At 46.2% G+C, this 21,149-nt stretch overlaps 1 protein-coding gene across 36 annotated transcripts in view; it reads left to right on the top strand.

Moving 5' to 3' along the window:
• CLASP1 (cytoplasmic linker associated protein 1) overlaps window positions 1-21,149 on the top strand; it is a 320,170-nt gene that overhangs the window by 164,929 nt on the left and 134,092 nt on the right. For 24 of the 36 annotated variants that reach the window (XM_068246163.1, XM_068246168.1, XM_068246165.1 and 21 more), the window contains 9 exons: window positions 2,117-2,262; window positions 3,968-4,103; window positions 5,644-5,714; window positions 6,853-6,912; window positions 8,693-8,770; window positions 13,883-14,050; window positions 14,241-14,290; window positions 14,379-14,549; window positions 18,877-18,900. In XM_068246163.1, the coding sequence (XP_068102264.1) occupies window positions 2,117-2,262; window positions 3,968-4,103; window positions 5,644-5,714; window positions 6,853-6,912; window positions 8,693-8,770; window positions 13,883-14,050; window positions 14,241-14,290; window positions 14,379-14,549; window positions 18,877-18,900 (904 nt within the window). The remainder of the gene's footprint in view (window positions 1-2,116; window positions 2,263-3,967; window positions 4,104-5,643; window positions 5,715-6,852; window positions 6,913-8,692; window positions 8,771-13,882; window positions 14,051-14,240; window positions 14,291-14,378; window positions 14,550-18,876; window positions 18,901-21,149) is intronic. The other 12 variants (XM_068246166.1, XM_068246161.1, XM_068246182.1 and 9 more) reach the window with 1 other exon arrangement.

The following is a 21,149-nucleotide window of genomic DNA, read 5'->3' as shown; positions in this document are numbered from 1 at the left end:
AGACACAAAGGTAGCAAGACAGAGAGAGGCCCAGAGGGGGCACAAAGAGACACAAAGGTAGCAAGACAGAGAGAGGCCCAGAGGGGGCACAAAGAGACACAAAGGTAGCACGACAGAGAGAGGCCCAGAGGGGGCACAAAGAGACACAAAGGTAGCAAGACAGAGAGAGAGCCAGAGGGGGCACAAAGAGACACAAAGGTAGCAAGACAGAGAGAGGCCCAGAGGGGGCACAAAGAGACACAAAGGTAGCAAGACAGAGAGAGGCCCAGAGGGGGCACAAAGAGACACAAAGGTAGCAAGACAGAGAGAGGCCCAGAGGGGGCACAAAGAGACACAAAGGTAGCAAGACAGAGAGAGGCCCAGAGGGGGCACAAAGAGACACAAAGGTAGCACGACAGAGAGAGGCCCAGAGGGGGCACAAAGAGACACAAAGGTAGCAAGACAGAGAGAGAGCCAGAGGGGGCACAAAGAGACACAAAGGTAGCAAGACAGAGAGAGGCCCAGAGGGGGCACAAAGAGACACAAAGGTAGCAAGACAGAGAGAGGCCCAGAGGGGGCACAAAGGTAGCAAGACAGGGGGGAGGGGACACAGAAAAAGGGGGGCACAAAAGGGACACAGAGAGAGACAAAGGGGGCACAAAGACACAGAGAGTGCACAAAGAGAGACAGGACAGAGAGACACAGAGGGGGAACAAAGCTTAATTTGAAGGAAATCGGGAATCGAATTGAAATCGTGATTTGCAACAGAAATCGCTCAATTCAATTTTTTCCTAAAATCGTTCAGGCCTAATCTAACCTGTTGGGGCGCAGAGGACAGAAGAAAATAAGCTTGTCACCATTTTGCGATCTGCTACAGCAAGTTACTAAATGCCATCATGTGGCTGGTGTACACACGGTAGAGTCTGAGACAACTGAAAACTATCGTCTTGGTTTACCAGCCGGGAGCTGCTGAGATTTCAGAGGCGAGGGGGAGAGGGAAGTGGAATTTTTACAGGCTCAGGGGTGGAGATGCAGAGCAGCTTGCCTGTGTGTAATAAGCAGAATATGGCTGCTCTCATTTGATCACAGGAAGAAATAACCATATACTGTTGAAACTGCATCTACTGTGTAAACCATCTAAACTTTGGATACGATATATAGACAAGTTACTTGCTATAGTTAGTTTTTCATCTTGGATCCACTTTAAGGTAATACAGTAAAACTAATCAGCAGTCTCAACCAACCAGCACAAATCGCTGGCAGTACTCACACTGGTGATGGCCAACTTTTTAGGCTGTGGGCTCTGCTGTACTTAAAGACACTGAAGCGGAAAAAAAAAATATTATGATTTGTATGTGTAGCACAGCTAAGAAATAAAACATTAAGATCAGATACATCAGTCTAATTGTTTCCAGTACAGGAAGATTTAAGAAACTCCAGTTGTTATCTCTATGCAAAAAAGCCATTAATCTCTCCGACTTTCAAAGTCGTGGAGAGGGCTGTTTTCTGACTTTTATTATCTCAACTGTTAGTTATTTTTTTACTTTTCCTCTGGCAGAGGAGAGGTCATTAGTTCACAGACTGCTCTGAAAAAATCATTTTGAATGCTTAGTGTTGTGTAATCTGCACATATTATAGAGTGATGCAACGTTAGAAAAAACACTATATACCTGAAAATAAAAATATGAGAATATTTTCTTTGCTGCTAATCTTCTAGTAATTATTCATAGTACACAACCAATTCAATATATCATATATTTTTTTCCGCTTCAGTGTCTCTTTAAGAGACTGGGGTCCACAGCTCCCCCAAGGTTAGTATACTTTCTATTACTGTAATTGTACATTTAATACAGTTCAGCACACTTATCCAGCATCAGCCATTCCCGGTCGGTGCCGCATAACGGAGACTCTACTTTACGCATAATTTACTCTGAGCAATGCAGTGGCATTCAGAACTTTCTTCATCCCCCCCCCCCCCCCCCCCTTATTGGTGACAATATCCATTTTGTACCGTTCCTCATCACTCTTCTCCCCCCCTGCAGCCTGGGCTCTGATATTTGTCTGATGGTTTTGCAGCTGAAGCAGGTCTGTGCTCTACTCTCACCTGGGCTCTGATATTTGTCTTATGATTTTGCAGCTGAAGAAGGTCCGCTCTCTCCTCTTGGCGGGTGCTGCTGAATACGACACATTTTTCCAACACCTGCGTCTGCTCGATGGAGCTTTCAAGCTCTCCACGAAGGATCTGCGATCCCAGGTGGTCCGAGAAGCTTGTATTACCCTGGGGTGAGTAAATAGAGGACGTGTTCAGACAAAGGCAGGATATCTGCTCTACATAGGCAAAGTCTGCAGTCTGACAATACCGGATTTTTGTTTAAAAATAGTAAGGAACACCTGAAGTGACAATAGACAGATGTAACAATTGTATCTACAGTCCTGGTCCTAAATAGGACTTCCCTGGAATGCCACAGACTTATTTTGGAATGAAAGATTCAAATTTCATAAGACATTTTTATTGTCTCAAGTGAATGGTAACAGCTTCTTGTTGTTGGGGGTCAGGGGGAGGGATTTACCTCCCATACAGACACATCTTGATCTGCTGACCTTACCTGTCTGCACTCAGTTGTGTTTTTCTGAGCCTCACAGGAGTTTATGACCTCCGATTACCGATGTGTAGCCATACATTGTACAATATTTAGCCCAGGTAGACCAGTCAATCATTAATTGAAGTGACTGTAAGCATTTGTGAACCCTTTAGTCCCTCCCATCACTCTATATTACAGGTCTGCAGAGTGAGGGGCGTGGCTGTTCTGTGGGTTGTGTGAATTGTGAAAATGGCACGATAGTTCGTCATCAGCTCTGCAGCACCTCCACACACTGTCATTGCTTTATTATAGTTTATTGGTTTTATATAGCGCCAACATATTACGCAGCACTGTACAACACATAAGAGCACAGACAGGGGTGACCGACAGCACAATACAGGTAATTATCAATAAGGTACAACAACCCAGTTCAGGTAATAAGCAATAAGGTACACAACACAGTAGTGGTAGTAGTACAATGCCAGATCATACACTAGAGGGGTAGTCCCAGTCATGCAAGTTCTGGGTAGGGTGTACAATCAAGTATGATACACAAGGGGAGAGGGTCCTGCCAAAGGCTTACAATCTACAGGGAGGAAGTGGTGACATGAAAGGAGGAGGGCTGCATCGAGAGGTTCTTGAGAGAGTTAGGGCAGCGCTGAGGTGGGGTAGGCCTCCTTGAAGAGGTGAGTTTTGAGGGCTTGTTTGAAGGTGTTGAAGGAGGGGGCAAGTCTGATGGGGGAGAGTTCCACAGGATGGGGGCAGCTGTAGTGAAGTCCTGTAGTCGTGCATCAGAGTGAGAGATGCGTGGGGTGGTTAGGAGGAGGTTGTTAGAGGAGAGAAGTCGGCGGCCAGGTGTGTATCTGCTGACCAGGTCAGAGATGTAGGTTGGGCAGGACTTGCATATAGATTTGTAGGCCAAACATAGGACCTTGAATCTGATTCTGAAGCGAATTGGAAGCCAGTGAAGGGATTTGCATAGGGCAGTTGTAGAGATAAAACAGTGGGAGGAGTAGACTAGTCTGGCTGCTGCATTCATGATGGATTGTAGAGGGGTGGTGCTGTTCTGAGGAAGGCCTGACAAGGAGGGTGTTGCAGTAGTCCGGGCGGGAGATGAGGGCATGGACAAGGAGTTTGGCAGTGTCCGGGGTCAGGAAGGGCCAGATCTTGGAGATGTTGCGTAAATGGACATTGCAGGCACTAGTAATGGTTCGAATGTTGGGGGTAAAGCAAAGGGCCAAGTCCATGGTGAAACCCAGGCAGCAGGCTTGTGTGGTTGGGTGGATGATTGTACTGTTGACAGTGACATAGATGTTCGTGGGAGGTGAGACTGCATGGGGCGAGATGATTATATTATATATAATATTATTGTTCATACTTTAATCCCCGCTCTTCTTTTGTGTCAGGCACCTCTCCTCGGTTCTGGGGAACAAGTTTGACCACGGAGCGGAAGCAATCATGCCCACCGTCTTCAATTTAGTCCCGAACAGTGCCAAAATCATGGCCACGTCTGGAGTGGTCGCTGTCCGCCTAATCATCCGTGTAAGTACCTGGCGAGACTCGCAGGGTTTTCTCATATTGGGGGGGCCATCTATAGGACAGTGACCTCTAGTGTATGAATGTATAGTGAGGATGACCCAGCAGCAGTCTGTGGCTTTAGGGCTGGACTGGTGTCTTCTAGATGACGTTTCTCATTAAGTTTATTTAACTCTTATTATAGTGGATCTCCAGCCACAATATACTAAGATACGGGTTCTCCTGTAAGGGAAAGCTATGTTTACATGTGATGTCTTTTCCCCCAAAGTCGTTCTCCAAATCCCCTTTATGCAGCTTGCAGCCCCACCCCCTGGAAAACCAGCCATCTGCTTTAGAATGCGCTTTTTCCAGGGGGTGGGGCTACGCACTAGAAGCTGCTGCCCCGGCTTCGGTAATGACTTTGGGCAGTTGAGAGTTAGAAAACCGCGCATGCACAGGACTGTCACGCGTGATGACACGGAGAGTCACTGTTCAGGGAGTGTCGTTCCGAGTGTCGCTGGTAATTAAGTCTGCAGCGTGACCAGGAGAGGAGCCAGGAGGACACCGGGGGACCTCGTGGGCTGGAGGAAGCCCCAGGTAAGTACAGATTTCATTTATTTCTTCTGCTCAGGGTTCCTTTAACACAACAAAATTATCTATATCTTGTTTTCTGCCACCAATTAGGTTTTATATGGGTTTTGCTAAGAATTATTTTATTCTAAATGCATTTTAATGGGAATTTAAAAAAAAAAAATAGAAAGATGTCATTTCTCGTTTTTTGGCCATTATAGTTTCAAAATAATACATGCTAACATAATTAAAACCCACTCATTTTATTTGCCCATTTGTTCCGGTTATTACACAGTTTAAATTTTGTCCCTGTCACAATGTATAGTGCCAATATTTTATTTGGAAATAAAGGTGCATTTTTTTCAGTTTTGCATCCCTCACGAATTACAAGCCCATCAAATTTAAAAAAAATAATAATATACCCTCTTGACATGCATATTAAAAAAAATTCAGACCCTAAGATAACTTTTTTTTTTTTTTTTTTTTTTATAATTGTAATTTTTGGGGGGTATTTTTGGAAGAGTGTGGGAAGTAAGGAGTTCTTTTTCAAATCATGTGTAGGTCTGTTTTGGAAAATGTATGTAAATGTAATGTTACTATTTGGCCACAAGATGTCCTCACGCCTTTCTTTCTGTTGCATACTATTAGTATACTAAACAGGAAGTAATGCATGAAGATGTTACTTCCGTCATCACAATGACACAGGCATCTTATTGATGCCCTTGTTCATTGATCTCTGGGCGAACTTGTAAAATACCCCCTCAGTGAATGCGCGATTGGCTGAGGCAGCTGTTTTTGTTTTTTTCATGGACGTAGCTCCTACATCCAGCATGTATTTTTGGATGTAGGAGCGAAGTCCAAAAAGTTAAACTGGTTAAACTGTTTTTTATACATTTTTGGACACCTCCAACAAATGTTTTCTGTGGCAGGAAGGTTTTTCAGGCATTTTGTAGCATCAGTTCTGATAGCATTTTAATCTGTCTTGCTTTTCTTGCAGCATACACATGTCCCAAGGCTCATCCCCATCATAACAAGTAACTGCACCTCCAAGTCCGTGGCAGTGCGAAGGTTTGTAGCTTGCCTTCTCTCCCTCTGGAGCTCAGTAATGTTCTGCCTTTGTCTGCTCTCAGCTGTTTATCACCTCTGTTGTCTCCCCTGAGTCATTGCTGACACATAGGATCTCCTCCGCCCCTCCCTACACTCCAGCAACAGTGCTTAGCTACTGCATGTCTACTCTTATGAGATGTATCCAAGTAATGGCGCATGTAAGGGAGGTCCAATAGTCATTGTTTACATCATTATGGCCCGCCTTGTATTTTCACAGTTAGTAACGAGATGTCCATATTCTGGCTTCTAATGTGCCTCGGAAATGCCAGTAACTGAGGTTCACATTTAGAATTCCTATTTTCATAGTTACTTTTTATTGCTTTTACATTCACTGCAGTGCTGAATAAGCAGATATCTGAGAAATTTACCTTGGACACATTTATGATGATCTTGTAAACTGGAATATTCAAACTGCTCCCATTGTGGGAGGGGAGGAGACACAAACTACTAGCGCTCTTCGGTAGATTATATCAATATTGCTTAAGATTCTCACTAATGATACAATCTTGATTGTACAATCTTACCACTTCTGTGTAATATGAGTTTTTACATAAAGTAGTTAGTCCAATTTAGTTTTTTTTAATACTCTTTGCGAGGCAAAGATAACACCATATTTAGCACATAATTACAGATATGCTTTTAAAGAGACTCAGGGACGAGGTAAACGGCAGCTCTGATACTTACCCGGGGCTTCCTCCCTCCCCATAAACATGTCTAAGTCCCACATCGTCCTCCCACGGTCTGCCGTTCAGCCACGGTGATCTCCGTTACCAGCCTCAGTCAAAGCCAGTCAGGGACTACTGCGCATGCGTAGACCTCCCGCACATGCGCAGTAGACCCGGACTGACGTCACTGAGGTAACGTAGCTCACCGTGACTGAATGGCAGACTGCGGGAGGACGGCGTGGGACTTGGACATGTTTATGGGGCGGGAGGAAGCCGCGGGTAAGTATCAGAGCTGCTGTTTATTTCGTCTCTGAGTCTCTTCAAGTATTTCAGTGTAGACACAAAATATTCAGATATAGGCTGTGTGCTGGTGCGGGCGTAGAGCCCTATATTGTGTTATAGTCGTCTTATACACTACTTCATGTGTCCTGCAGGCGCTGTTATGAATTTTTGGATTTACTTTTACAAGAATGGCAAACACACTCCCTTGAAAGGTAAGGAATAGTTGCTTGTACATATGATAATCCTCTTATGCTCCATATTACACAATTCTTGCTCTGCCTCTTGGGAAATCCATCATAGGCCGATGGTTTCAGGTATTAACGAGTGCTTAAGCACTCAAATGTGTGATTTAAATGAGCTTAAATTAGCTCAGGTGTGCGGCAGGGAGTGAAGTGGTTAATTACCCATAATTGCGCGTCCTCCCTGCGCTCCAACTAGCTTGCACGCGTCCTACTGGATGCATTGCAAGCCTCACTGCTCGCACTTCCTCTTTTAAGGCGGAAGTGTCTGGTGAGACTTGCAATGCGTCCAATAGGACGCGTGCAAGCTAGTTGGAGTGTAGGGAGGACGCGCACTTATGGTAATAATAGTGCAGTATTTGCGGCACAGTTGCACCAACACCTCACCGTGACACCTCCACTCTGTGTGACCAAACACCCATGCCACACAAGATTGCACTCACCGGACTATAATGCTGCCCAATCACAAACAGCATATAAATCAGATGGTCAGCCGACCAGTGTATAGTTGCTAGCAGGTATCAACCCGAACATACATAGATAACCTTTAAAAAACTAAAAGAACGCCTCCATAGCGCAATAAAAGACTTTAATATCGAATAAAAGTAATAATTTTCCACTCACATATTCCCAGATAAAAATCGCATCTAAAATACAACTCCAGCTTCCTGGATGAGCAGCCACCTCCGCCGTTCTGAAGTTCTGCCCAGCGCGTTTCGTCACATGGACTCATCAGGGGCAGGACGCTGGAGTTGTATTTTATAGTACAGAGTTGTGTAGTATATGGAGTTGTATTTTGAAGTAAATGGACTTTTGCACGATATTCAAATTTTTCGAGTTTCGCCTGTATATTCATGTGGTCACATTCTTTGCTTGTAGCCCCAAATTAGTGGATTGTGATTTATGTTGTGAGAACTGTGACCGCAAGTGATGTAGTGTACTTTCTAATGAATTGTGTCTAACATCTATGTCACCCCAAAATGTATGGAGCACAAATGGCCACATCTCTAGGTGAAGTGAGTGTATAATCTTAAAAGCGGTCCTGAACTCAGAATTTCCTCTCTGCTCTAAAATATAAGCAACAGCATAATAACCTCTAAAGAAAAAACATTTCGTTGTTACAGCTGATACAAATCCTGCAATATATCTACAGTGTGTCTACTTCCTGCTTTCATGGATGCAGACATATTGTTAACATCCTGTGTTTGTCAATTAGCTGTTCTGCTGAGGCAGCCAGCTGACACAGCTGAGAGATCAAATTACAATTTGTCAAGTCACAAATGAGGGGGAAATTAGACAGGCTAAACTCTCTAAATACATACAGGGTGCATTTCTCTGTTTTCCTCCTGTCCTATGCAAGAGTTCAGGTCCACTTTAAGTATGTCCCTTTTACCTCAGCACCATGGATAGCCTGTGCTGACAGTCATATACTGTACATTGTGCGACTTTCTTAGTCATACTGTACATTGTGCGACTGTCTCTGAACCAGCTTGTGTGATTGTGCACAAGAGATGCTCATTAGAAGACTTGGCTTTGTCTTCCTTGAGTGTTGCCATCACAACCAGCGAATATCAGTGAGGAATGCCGCCCCAGCCTCATCTCATTCCTCCGCATTAAGCGAATTGATGGCAGGAGACGCTTGCTGATTGGCAGGCAGGATTGTCCCAGTAAAGGGGCAGAAGCTGCTGAGCTCACTCCTCAGTGTTTCCTCTGGTGGCTGCAGAGAGATTAACCTGAATCCTCTCCATTCCAGGCACATATCAGTGTTAGCTGAAACCATCAAGAAAGGAATCCATGACGCAGATTCAGAAGCCAGGATCGTCGCACGAAAGTAAGTGCAACTGTTTCCACTAAACTGTCTGCTGGCTCCGCTGCATCCCATCATATAGAAACTGAGCTGGGGGATTCTATCTGGTAACGCAGCCACTGTTCCCTATTCACTTGTCATCCAGAATGTAATTATTATTGTGTATTTATTTAGCACTGAGATCTTCTGCAGCACTTTACAGAGTACGTAGTCATGTCACTGACTGTCCTCAGAGGGGCTCACAGTCTAATCCTACCATAGTCATAGTCTAATGTCCTACCATATTATTATTATTATTATTTATTTATATAGCACTGACATCTTGTGCAGCACTGTACAGAGTACATAGTCATGTCACTGACTGTCCTCAGAGGAGCTCACACTCTAATCCTACCATTGTCATAGTCTAATGTCCTACTATATTATTATTATGTATTTATATAGCACTGGCATCTTCTGCAGCACTTTACAGAGTACATAGTCATGCCACTGACTGTCCTCAGAGGAGCTCATAATCTAATCCTACCATAGTCATAGTCTAATGTCCTACCATATCATTATTATGTATCTATATAGCACTGACATCTTGTGCAACACATTACAGAGTACATAGTCATGTCACTGACTGTCCTCAGAGGAGCTCACACTTTAATCCTACCATAGTCATAGTCTGTCCTACCATAATATTATTATTATTATTATTATTATTATTATTATTATAGCACTGCCATCTTCTGCAGCACTGTACAGAGTACATAGTCATGTCACTGACTGTCCTCAGAGGAGCTCACAATCTAATCCTACCATAGGCATAGTCTAATGTCCTACCATATTATTATGTATTTATATAGCACTGACATCTTCTGCAGCAATTTACAGAGTACATAGTCATGTCACTTGCTGTCCTCAGAGGAGCTTACAATGTAATCCTACCATAATCACAGCCTAATGTCCTACCATATAATTATTATGTATTTATATAGCACTGACATCTTCTGCAGCATTGTACAGAGTACATAGTCATGTCCCTGACTGTCCTTAGAGGAGCTCACACTATAATCCTGCCATATTATTATGTATTCAAATAGCACTGACATCTTCTGCAGCACATTACAGAGTACATAGTCATGTCACTGACTGTCCTCAGAGGAGCTCACAATCTAATCCTACTATAGTTAGTCATTGTCTTATACTCCTATTGTAGACTAAGGCCATCTTTGGGGGGACGCAGTTTAATAAGTATTTGTTTCATGCACAAAAACTTTACACATGCTTTTCTGTTTTGTTTTTTTATTGAATTTTTTTTTTCTCAGTGTACTTGAAGCAAAAAAATAAATAAAATATAAAAATTAAATACTTGCCATATAGGGATAGGGTGTGTGTAAATGTGTATGTATAGTATGTATAGTAAAAAGCACCCTGTAATAGTCTCAACAAACATGTAAAAAGCATAGTTTATTAGACAGCCAAGCACTGGAACATGCAGCTAATATACAACCTTCTTTCTGAATGGTCCCTAGATTAATGCAGTGGCAGGAGTACCTGAATACTGGGAATAATCAAAAATATCTTCATTCTCAGTTCATGCAAATGTTATGCAAATTTGTGCAAATTAGAAATAAATCAAAGCAGCTGGTGCATTGGGCTGGTTCAGTTTCAGACCACCTAAAGTGCCTGAAAACACCGCCCCTTTCCCAGCCTGAAGCAGATGCCGGGCTGCACTATCCCTCCTCTTAGTTGGCGTCATTTGAATAAAGAGAAAGGGAACTGTGAACATGTGACCACGCTAATGCTAGGGGACCTGTGAACATGTGACCACGCTAATGCTAGGGGACCTGTGAACATGTGACTACGCTGATGCTAGGGGACCTGTGAACATGTGACTACGCTGATGCTAGGGGACCTGTGAACATGTGACTACGCTGATGCTAGGGGACCTGTGAACATGTGACTACGCTGATGCTAGGGGACCTGTGAACATGTGACTACGCTGATGCTAGGGGACCTGTGAACATGTGACCAGGCTGATGCTAGGGGACCTGTGAACATGTGACCACGCTGATGCTAGGGGACCTGTGAACATGTGACCCCGCTGATGCTAGGGGACCTGTGAACATGTGACCACGCTGATGCTAGGGGACCTGTGAACATGTGACCATGCTGATGCTAGGGGACCTGTGAACATGTGACCATGCTGATGCTAGGGGACCTGTGATCATGTGACCATGCTGATGCTAGGGGAACTGTCATCATGTGACCATGTTGATGCTAAGGGACCTGTGAACATGTGACCACGCTGATGCTAGGGGACCTGTGAACATGTGACCACGCTAATGCTAGGGGACCTGTGAACATGTGACCACGCTGATGCTAGGGGACCTGTGAACATGTGACCACGCTGATGCTAGGGGACCTGTGAACATGTGACCACGCTGATGCTAGGGGACCTGTGAACATGTGACCACGCTGATGCTAGGGGACCTGTGATCATGCGACCATGTTGATGCTAGGGGACCTGTGATCATGTGACCACGCTAATGCTAGGGGAACTGTGATCATGTGACCACGCTGATGCTAGGGGACCTGTGATCATGTGACCACACTGATGCTAGGGGACCTGTGATCATGTGACCACGCTGATGCTAGGGGACCGGTGATCATGTGACCACGCTGATGCTAGGGGACCTGTGATCATGTGACCTCGCTGATGCTAGGGGACCTGTGAACATGTGACCACGTTGATGCTAGGGGAACTGTGATCATGCGACCATGTTGATGCTAGGGGAACTGTGATCATGCGACCATGTTGATGCTAGGGGAACTGTGATCATGTGACCATGTTGATGCTAGGGGACCTGTGATCATGTGACCATGTTGATGCTAGGGGACCTGTGATCATGTGACCATGTTGATGCTAGGGGACCTGTGATCATGTGACCACGCTGATGCTAGGGGAACTGTGATCATGTGACCACGCTGATGCTAGGGGACCTGTGAACATGTGACCACGCTGATGCTAGGGGACCTGTGAACATGTGACCACGCTGATGCTAGGGGACCTGTGAACATGTGACCACGCTGATGCTAGGGGACCTGTGAACATGTGACCACGCTGATGCTAGGGGACCTGTGAACATGTGACCACGCTGATGCTAGGGGACCTGTGAACATGTGACCACGCTGATGCTAGGGGACCTGTGATCATGTGACCACGCTGATGCTAGGGGACCTGTGAACATGTGACCACGCTGATGCTAGGGGACCTGTGAACATGTGACCATGCTGATGCTAGGGGACCTGTGAACATGTGACCACGCTGATGCTAGGGGACCTGTGAACATGTGACCATGCTGATGCTAGGGGACCTGTGATCATGTGACCATGCTGATGCTAGGGGAACTGTCATCATGTGACCATGTTGATGCTAAGGGACCTGTGAACATGTGACCACGCTGATGCTAGGGGACCTGTGAACATGTGACCACGCTGATGCTAGGGGACCTGTGAACATGTGACCACGCTGATGCTAGGGGACCTGTGAACATGTGACCACGCTGATGCTAGGGGACCTGTGAACATGTGACCACGCTGATGCTAGGGGACCTGTGAACATGTGACCACGCTGATGCTAGGGGACCTGTGAACATGTGACCACGCTGATGCTAGGGGACCTGTGATCATGCGACCATGTTGATGCTAGGGGACCTGTGATCATGTGACCACGCTAATGCTAGGGGAACTGTGATCATGTGACCACGCTGATGCTAGGGGACCTGTGATCATGTGACCACACTGATGCTAGGGGACCTGTGATCATGTGACCACGCTGATGCTAGGGGACCGGTGATCATGTGACCACGCTGATGCTAGGGGACCTGTGATCATGTGACCTCGCTGATGCTAGGGGACCTGTGAACATGTGACCACGTTGATGCTAGGGGAACTGTGATCATGCGACCATGTTGATGCTAGGGGAACTGTGATCATGCGACCATGTTGATGCTAGGGGAACTGTGATCATGTGACCATGTTGATGCTAGGGGACCTGTGATCATGTGACCATGTTGATGCTAGGGGACCTGTGATCATGTGACCATGTTGATGCTAGGGGACCTGTGATCATGTGACCACGCTGATGCTAGGGGAACTGTGATCATGTGACCACGCTGATGCTAGGGGACCTGTGAACATGTGACCACGCTGATGCTAGGGGACCTGTGAACATGTGACCACGCTGATGCTAGGGGACCTGTGAACATGTGACCACGCTGATGCTAGGGGACCTGTGAACATGTGACCACGCTGATGCTAGGGGACCTGTGAACATGTGACCACGCTGATGCTAGGGGACCTGTGAACATGTGACCACGCTGATGCTAGGGGACCTGTGAACATGTGACCACGCTGATGCTAGGGGACCTGTGATCATGTGACCACGCTGATGCTAGGGGACCTGTGAACATGTGACCACGCTGATGCTAGGGGACCTGTGATCATGTGACCACGCTGATGCTAGGGGACCTGTGATCATGTGACCACGCTAATGCTAGGGGAACTGTGATCATGTGACCACACTGATGCTAGGGGACCTGTGATCATGTGACCACGCTGATGCTAGAGGACCTGTGATCATGTGACCACGCTGATGCTAGGGGAACTGTGATCATGTGACCATGTTGATACTAGGGGACCTGTGACCATGTTGATACTAGGGGACCTGTGATCATGTTACCACACTGATGCTAGGGGACCTGTGAACATGTGACCACGCTGATGCTAGGGGACCTGTGAACATGTGACCACGCTGATGCTAGGGGACCTGTGAACATGTGACCACGCTGATGCTAGGGGACCTGTGAACATGTGACCACGCTGATGCTAGGGGACCTGTGAACATGTGACCACGCTGATGCTAGGGGAACAATGATCATGTGACCACGCTGATGCTAGGGGAACTGTGATCATGTGACCACACTGATGCTAGGGGAACTATGGTCATGTGACCACGCTGATTTTCTTAGTGTAGGCATGTGGCTGCTTTATTACTACTGAATTGTGTTTCAGTAGATCAGGAGACCTGTGGGTTTTTAGGCTTTAATGTGATGCTGTGTTAAGTCCGTGTTCTCCTCCTCTCAGGTGTTACTGGGGATTTCACAGTCATTTCAGCCGGGAAGCTGAGCAGTTGTACCATGGGCTGGAGTCATCCTATCAGAAAGCACTGCAGTCACACCTGAAGAGTTCAGACAGCATCGTGTCTCTCCCCCAATCAGATCGCTCCTCATCCAGCTCACAGGAGAGCCTAAAGTAAGTGCCCTCCTCCATCTTGTGTCACATGGTCTGTCCAGCCATGTCCACAGCTACCTCCTCATTATTAATCATATGAAATAGTCTGGCATGTTGTAGTCATAGATCATCTCACCAGTGCTGTCCTCTTTCATGCTTTCACTTTTTTTTGTTTGTTTGTATGATTAAAGTTTCTTTGATCTTTTTTTAGTCGACCCCTATCCACAAAAAGAAGTCCCCCTGGCAGTGCAGCATCTAGAGGTGAGTGCCTGGGGAGTTGCTGGGTATCATTTATTGTGCTGCTCCTCTGGTTTGACCTCTCGTCTGATTTCTGGTTTTGTCTTGTCAGTTTCTGCAGCATCAGTGAAGGCAACAGCGGCCCCCGGCTCCCTCCAGCGATCTCGCAGTGATATCGATGTGAATGCAGCAGCCACTGCCAAGACCAAAGCGGTATCTTCCACCACACCGGCACCTTTCAGCTCTGCCGCTGCCCTTCCCCCCGGCTCTTACGCATCACTAGGTGAGGATGTGCCCCTATATATCCATGGGCAGCAATATGCACCTTCCATGCTTCAGTCAGTGCATGCCAGCTGAATGGCAGTATGCTGGGCAGCCATACTTGCCTTATCCCCTGCCAATCCTCCATCCTTCCCCTGGCAGTGGGCGCTCTTTGGAGGGCTTTGTAGGATGGGCTGCGTATTGCGCGGTTGGTGGCTAGCTCTTAGCGTACTGAAGGTTAAAGTGGAAGTCTAGACAAAACTTTTTTTTCAGCTTTTGGTGGAGTAAGAAAGGCATAAAGGGGCCTTGTAGTGAGTGTTGGCATATGAATCCAATAAAAAAATATCCTGAAACTAAAGTATTTCATGAAAGCTTAATTGCTGTTTCTTACCATGGAATTTCTTCTCAGAAGTTCAGTAAAGTTTCAGCTCAACTCAACTTGCTACCACCTGGTCTCTGTTCATCCCTGCTTTGTGATGGTTCATGCTATCTTCTGTAGCGTGTGAGTCATCATAAGGGAGGTGCGAGGCTAGACTGATCTACATAGCTTATTGCTGCAGTGAAATTTTACTGCCCTTTTGAAGTGGCTGTATAGAAGGTAGTAGAGTTTGCCAGGGTGTGAAATTAGCACTTTTATGAAGAACTTATGTTTCTGGATATAACTCTGGATTTATACACAAGAACTCCCAACAGAGTCACTTCGCTGTCTGGCAAGGTATTTCATTGCCAACTCCTCTTCTCCCCATCATTTCAGCATTCCTCCACATTTTTTGTCTTTGGTCCTAGACAGTGACTGGGTTGGATCTCCAAGTCTGAGGTTGTTACCTGAGCAGAGCGTGGGGATGCTTCTCTTTAATGTGGTTTCTATTTGAGATGTTTCTGGTAACTTCCTGTGAGACAGGAAGTTCAGGATAATCTCCCAGACAGGGATGCAGACAGTGGCCTGTGAGACAGGAAGTTCAGGATAATCTCGCAAACAGGCATGCAGATAAGTGGCCTGTGACACAGGAAGTTCAGGATAATCTCGCAGACAGGCATGCAGATAAGTGGCCTGTGACACAGGAAGTTCAGGATAATCTCGCAGACAGGGATGCAGATAAGTGGCCTGTAACACAGGAAGTTCAGGATAATCTCGCAGACAAGCATGCAGATAAGTGGCCTGTGACACAGGAAGTTCAGGATAATCTCGCAGACAGGCATGCAGATTAGTGGCCTGTGACACAGGAAGTTCAGGATAATCTCGCAGACAGGCATGCAGATAAGTGGCCTGTGACACAGGAAGTTCAGGATAATCTCGCAGACAGGCATGCAGATAAGTTGCCTATGACACAGGAAGTTCAGAATAATCTCGCAGACAGGCATGCAGATAAGTGGCTTGTGACACAGGAAGTTCAGGATAATTTCGCAGACAGGCATGCAGATAAGTGGCCTGTGAGACGGAGTTCAGGATAATCTCGCAGACAGGCATGCAGATAAGTGGCCTGTGACACAGGAAGTTCAGGATAATCTCGCAGACAGGCATGCAGATAAGTGGCCTGTGACACAGGAAGTTCAGAATAATCTCGCAGACAGGCATGCAGATAAGTGGCTTGTGACACAGGAAGTTCAGGATAATTTCGCAGACAGGCATGCAGATAAGTGGCCTGTGAGACGGAGTTCAGGATAATCTCGCAGACAGGCATGCAGATAAGTGGCCTGTGACACAGGAAGTTCAGGATAATCTCGCAGACAGGCATGCAGATAAGTGGCCTGTGACACAGGAAGTTCAGGATAATCTCACAGACAGGCATGCAGATAAGTGGCCTATGACACAGGAAGTTCAGGATAATCTCGCAGACAAGCATGCAGATAAGTGGCCTGTGAGACGCAGTTCAGGATAATCTCGCAGACAGGCATGCAGATAAGTGGCCTGTGACACAGGAAGTTCAGGATAATCTCGCAGACAGGCATGCAGATAAGTGGCCTGTGACACAGGAAGTTCAGGATAATCTCGCAGACAGGCATGCAGATAAGTGGCCTGTGACACAGGAAGTTCAGGATAATCTCGCAGACAGGCATGCAGATAAGTGGCCTGTGACACAGGAAGTTCAGGATAATCTCGCAGACAGGCATGCAGATAAGTAGCTTGTGACACAGGAAGTTCAGGATAATCTCGCAGACAGGCATGCAGATAAGTAGCTTGTGACACAGGAAGTTCAGGATAATCTCGCAGACAGGCATGCAGATAAGTGGCCTGTGACACAGGAAGTTCAGGATAATCTTGCAGACAGGCATGCAGATAAGTGGCCTGTGTCACAGGAAGTTCAGGATAATCTTGCAGACAGGCATGCAGATAAGTGGTCTGTGACACAGGAAGTTCAGGATAATCTCGCAGACAGGCATGCAGATTAGTGGCCTGTGACACAGGAAGTTCAGGATAATCTCGCAGACAGGCATGCAGATAAGTGGCCTGTGACACAGGAAGTTCAGGATAATCTCGCAGACAGGCATGCAGATAAGTGGCCTGTGACACAGGAAGTTCAGGATAATCTCGCAGACAGGCATGCAGATAAGTGGCCTGTGACACAGGAAGTTCAGGATAATCTCGCAGACAGGCATGCAGATAAGTGGCCTGTGACACAGGAAGTTCAGGATAATCTCGCAGACAGGCATGCAGATAAGTAGCTTGTGACACAGGAAGTTCAGGATAATCTCGCAGACAGGCATGCAGATAAGTGGCCTGTGACACAGGAAGTTCAGGATAATCTTGCAGACAGGCATGCAGATAAGTGGCCTGTGTCACAGGAAGTTCAGGATAATCTTGCAGACAGGCATGCAGATAAGTGGTCTGTGACACAGGAAGTTCAGGATAATCTCGCAGACAGGCATGCAGATTAGTGGCCTGTGACACAGGAAGTTCAGGATAATCTCGCAGACAGGCATGCAGATAAGTGGCCTGTGACACAGGAAGTTCAGGATAATCTCGCAGACAGGCATGCAGATAAGTGGCCTGTGACACAGGAAGTTCAGGATAATCTCGCAGACAGGCATGCAGATAAGTAGCCTGTGACACAGGAAGTTCAGGATAATCTCGCAGACAGGCATGCAGATAAGTAGCCTGTGACACAGGAAGTTCAGGATAATCTCGCAGACAGGCATGCAGATAAGTGGCCTGTGACACAGGAAGTTCAGGATAATCTCGCAGACAGGCATGCAGATAAGTGGCCTGTGACACAGGAAGTTCAGGATAATCTTGCAGACAGGCATGCAGATAAGTGACCTGTGACACAGGAGGTTCAGGATAATCTCGCAGACAGGCATGCAGATAAGTGGCCTGTGACACAGGAAGTTTAGGATAATCTTGCAGACAGGGATGCAGATAAGTGGCCTGTGACACAGGAAGTTCAGGATAATCTTGCAGACAGGCATGCAGATAAGTGGTCTGTGACACAGGAAGTTCAGGATAATCTCGCAGACAGGCATGCAGATAAGTGGCCCGTGACACAGGAAGTTCATGATAATCTCGCAGACAGGCATGCAGATAAGTGGCCTGTGACACAGGAAGTTCAGGATAATCTCGCAGACAGGCATGCAGATAAGTGGCCTGTGACACAGGAAGTTCAGGATAATCTTGCAGACAGGGATGCAGATAAGTGGCCTGTGACACAGGAAGTTCAGGATAATCTCGCAGACAGGCATGCAGATAAGTGGCCTGTGACACAGGAAGTTCAGGATAATCTCGCAGACAGGCATGCAGATAAGTGGCCTGTGACACAGGAAGTTCAGGATAATCTCGCAGACAGGCATGCAGATAAGTAGCCTGTGACACAGGAAGTTCAGGATAATCTCGCAGACAGGCATGCAGATAAGTAGCCTGTGACACAGGAAGTTCAGGATAATCTCGCAGACAGGCATGCAGATAAGTGGCCTGTGACACAGGAAGTTCAGGATAATCTCGCAGACAGGCATGCTGATAAGTGGCCTGTGACACAGGAAGTTCAGGATAATCTTGCAGACAGGCATGCAGATAAGTGACCTGTGACACAGGAGGTTCAGGATAATCTCGCAGACAGGCATGCAGATAAGTGGCCTGTGACACAGGAAGTTCAGGATAATCTCGCAGACAGGCATGCAGATAAGTAGCCTGTGACACAGGAAGTTCAGGATAATCTCGCAGACTGTGGCAAAAACTTTGCAAATTTCTAACCCTTCCCTTTTCTTAATAGAAACATGAAAACTTTTGTCTGGACCTCCACTTTAAAAATGATCATGTACTAACATCAAGAAATGACTGAACAATACTGACATCTCACTAATTCTCCCCACTGTTTCCTCTTCCTATTTTTATTTTTTGTTTAATTTGCCTAAAGACGGTCCCTCTACTAAGTCTGATGGTAAGCTGTGTGTGTGATGGAGCTGTGTCTGTCCGCTCCTCATCTGTGCACTCTGGTGGTGGTCTGCATGCTGTTCAGTGCCTGCTTCCTCTCATTGTGTGTCTTGTCTTGTACATTCACACCCCCCAGAGCCCGCACTGATCTGCAGCCTGTGATGCCTTTCATCCTGACATGTGGCATATCTGTCTCAGCGCTGCCCCCTACTGCTGCCTGCCGCTGTGAATCCTCTGCACAGGGACTCACACTGACTGATGGATCCGGTTATGGTCAGATATGTCTCGGGCAGCAGTAACAAGATAGGCTGGAGAGAATGGACGCTCACAGAAAATGTCACTGATTACAAGTGGTTATGCATAAGTTGTGCATTATAGAAATCCCAGGAGTAGCTCCCTACTGATCAGTAATGCAGGAAAGAGCTGGCCCGGACCCTCCTATAATGGGAGGTATGGGAAATGACCACCTTGCAGGGGACAGCTTGAATGTCTTATTGTTAAGGTGAACCCCGGGGAAAGAAGGATATGAAGGATGCCATATTTATTTTCAAATTTAAGGACCACTATTGTGTAAAATATAAACTTATAAAATGTATATTTCTCCCTGAGTGAAAAGCTGACTAGTTAATCTCTTTCTGAGGAGTATTCAGTATTACCCTTGTTCTTCATAAAAGCACTCACAGGAAAGGATCTATACAAAGATGTCAGCCAGCTCCCTACTCATTTTCACACTGTTTGGGCAGTTGGACTGAGCAACTGCTGTCCAGTAAGTGCTTCTGGGGAAATAACTGAAAATCCCCCAAGAGGAGATGGTTTGGGCCAAAACCTGACAGATATGTTATTTTTCACTGCGTACTGTAAGTGATAGTAACATATGAGAAAATTAATTTATAGTGCATTTTACCCTGGGAAAAATGTACATTTATATGTATGTGTTTAAATTCTTCATTTTTTTTTATTTATTTTTTTACGATAGTTGTCCATTAAACAATGCAGATTGCCTGGCTATTCTGCATCTCTTAATACGTTTAGCCGTAGACAGCAGATCAGGTGCTCCGACTCCATTTTTGACTGGATTACCTGCAAGCTTGTGTCAGTGTTGTGACTAAACCCTACTGATGTCAGAAGATCAACAAGACTGCCAGGCAACTGTTATTTGTAAAGGAGATAAATATGGCAGCTTCCATATGACACTGACTTTGGGCTTACTTTAAGGTAAACCTGTGTCCAAGCTGTGAAGTAAAGCAAACCAACCCTGTGAAAATGGCTGAGTAATATCTGACTGGTTTAGGAGGCTTAAAGAGACTCTGAAGCAAGAATAAATCTTGCTTCAGAGCTCATAGTTAGCAGGGGCATGTGTGCCCCTGCTAAACCGCCGCTATCCCGCAGCTAAACGAGAGTCCCTGACCCCCCGAAATCTCCTCCGAGCAGCGGGGGATCTCCTCCGGATTGAGGCAGGGCTAACCGCCGCAGCTCTGCCCCACGCGCGTCTGTCAGCGCGTATCTCCGCCTCTCCCCCGCCCCTCTCAGTCTTCCTTCAGTGAGAGGGGCGGAGGAGAGGTGGCGATGCGCCGCTGATAGACGCGACTAGAGGCGGGGCTGCAGCCGTTAGCCCTGCCTCTAGGGGCAGCAAAATCTACGACCAATTTGGTCGTTGATTTTGCGGGGGGGGGGGTTGGGGGTGAAGGGACCCCCGTTTAGCTGCGGGATAGCGACGTTTTAGCAGGGGCACACGTGCCCCTGCTAACTATGAGCTCTGAATTATTCTCGCTTCAGTGTCTCTTTAAAGGGCCTCTATCGCGGAAATCTTAAAATGTTAAATATGTATAAGCCTATGCAGATGAGAAGTTTGTTTCTTCCAGAGTAAAATGAGCATAAATGACTTTTCTCCTATGTAGCTGTCACTTACAGTAAGTAGCAGAAATCTGACAGAACCAACAGGTTTTGGACTAGCCCATCTTCACACGGGGGATTCTCAGGGATTTCTTAATTTTCAAAAGCTCTTAGTGAATGGCAGTTGCTCCGTCCAACTGCCAAAAAACTGTGTACAGTGAGCAGGGAGGCTGGACAGCATCTTTATATAAATTTTATTCAGGTAGTGACTTTATAAAGAATAAAGACCATGCTGAGAATCCCCTATGGAGAGATGGACTAACCCAAAAATTGTCGGTAATTTCAGATTTCTACTGTTTAATGTAAGTGAAAGCAACGTAGGAGACAAGTTATTTATGGCGCATCTACACCAGTGGTCCTCAA

Source organism: Hyperolius riggenbachi, chromosome 7 (genome assembly GCF_040937935.1).
Source record: "Hyperolius riggenbachi isolate aHypRig1 chromosome 7, aHypRig1.pri, whole genome shotgun sequence".
NCBI lineage: Eukaryota > Metazoa > Chordata > Amphibia > Anura > Hyperoliidae > Hyperolius > Hyperolius riggenbachi.
This window is presented reverse-complemented; position numbering and strand designations above follow the sequence as displayed.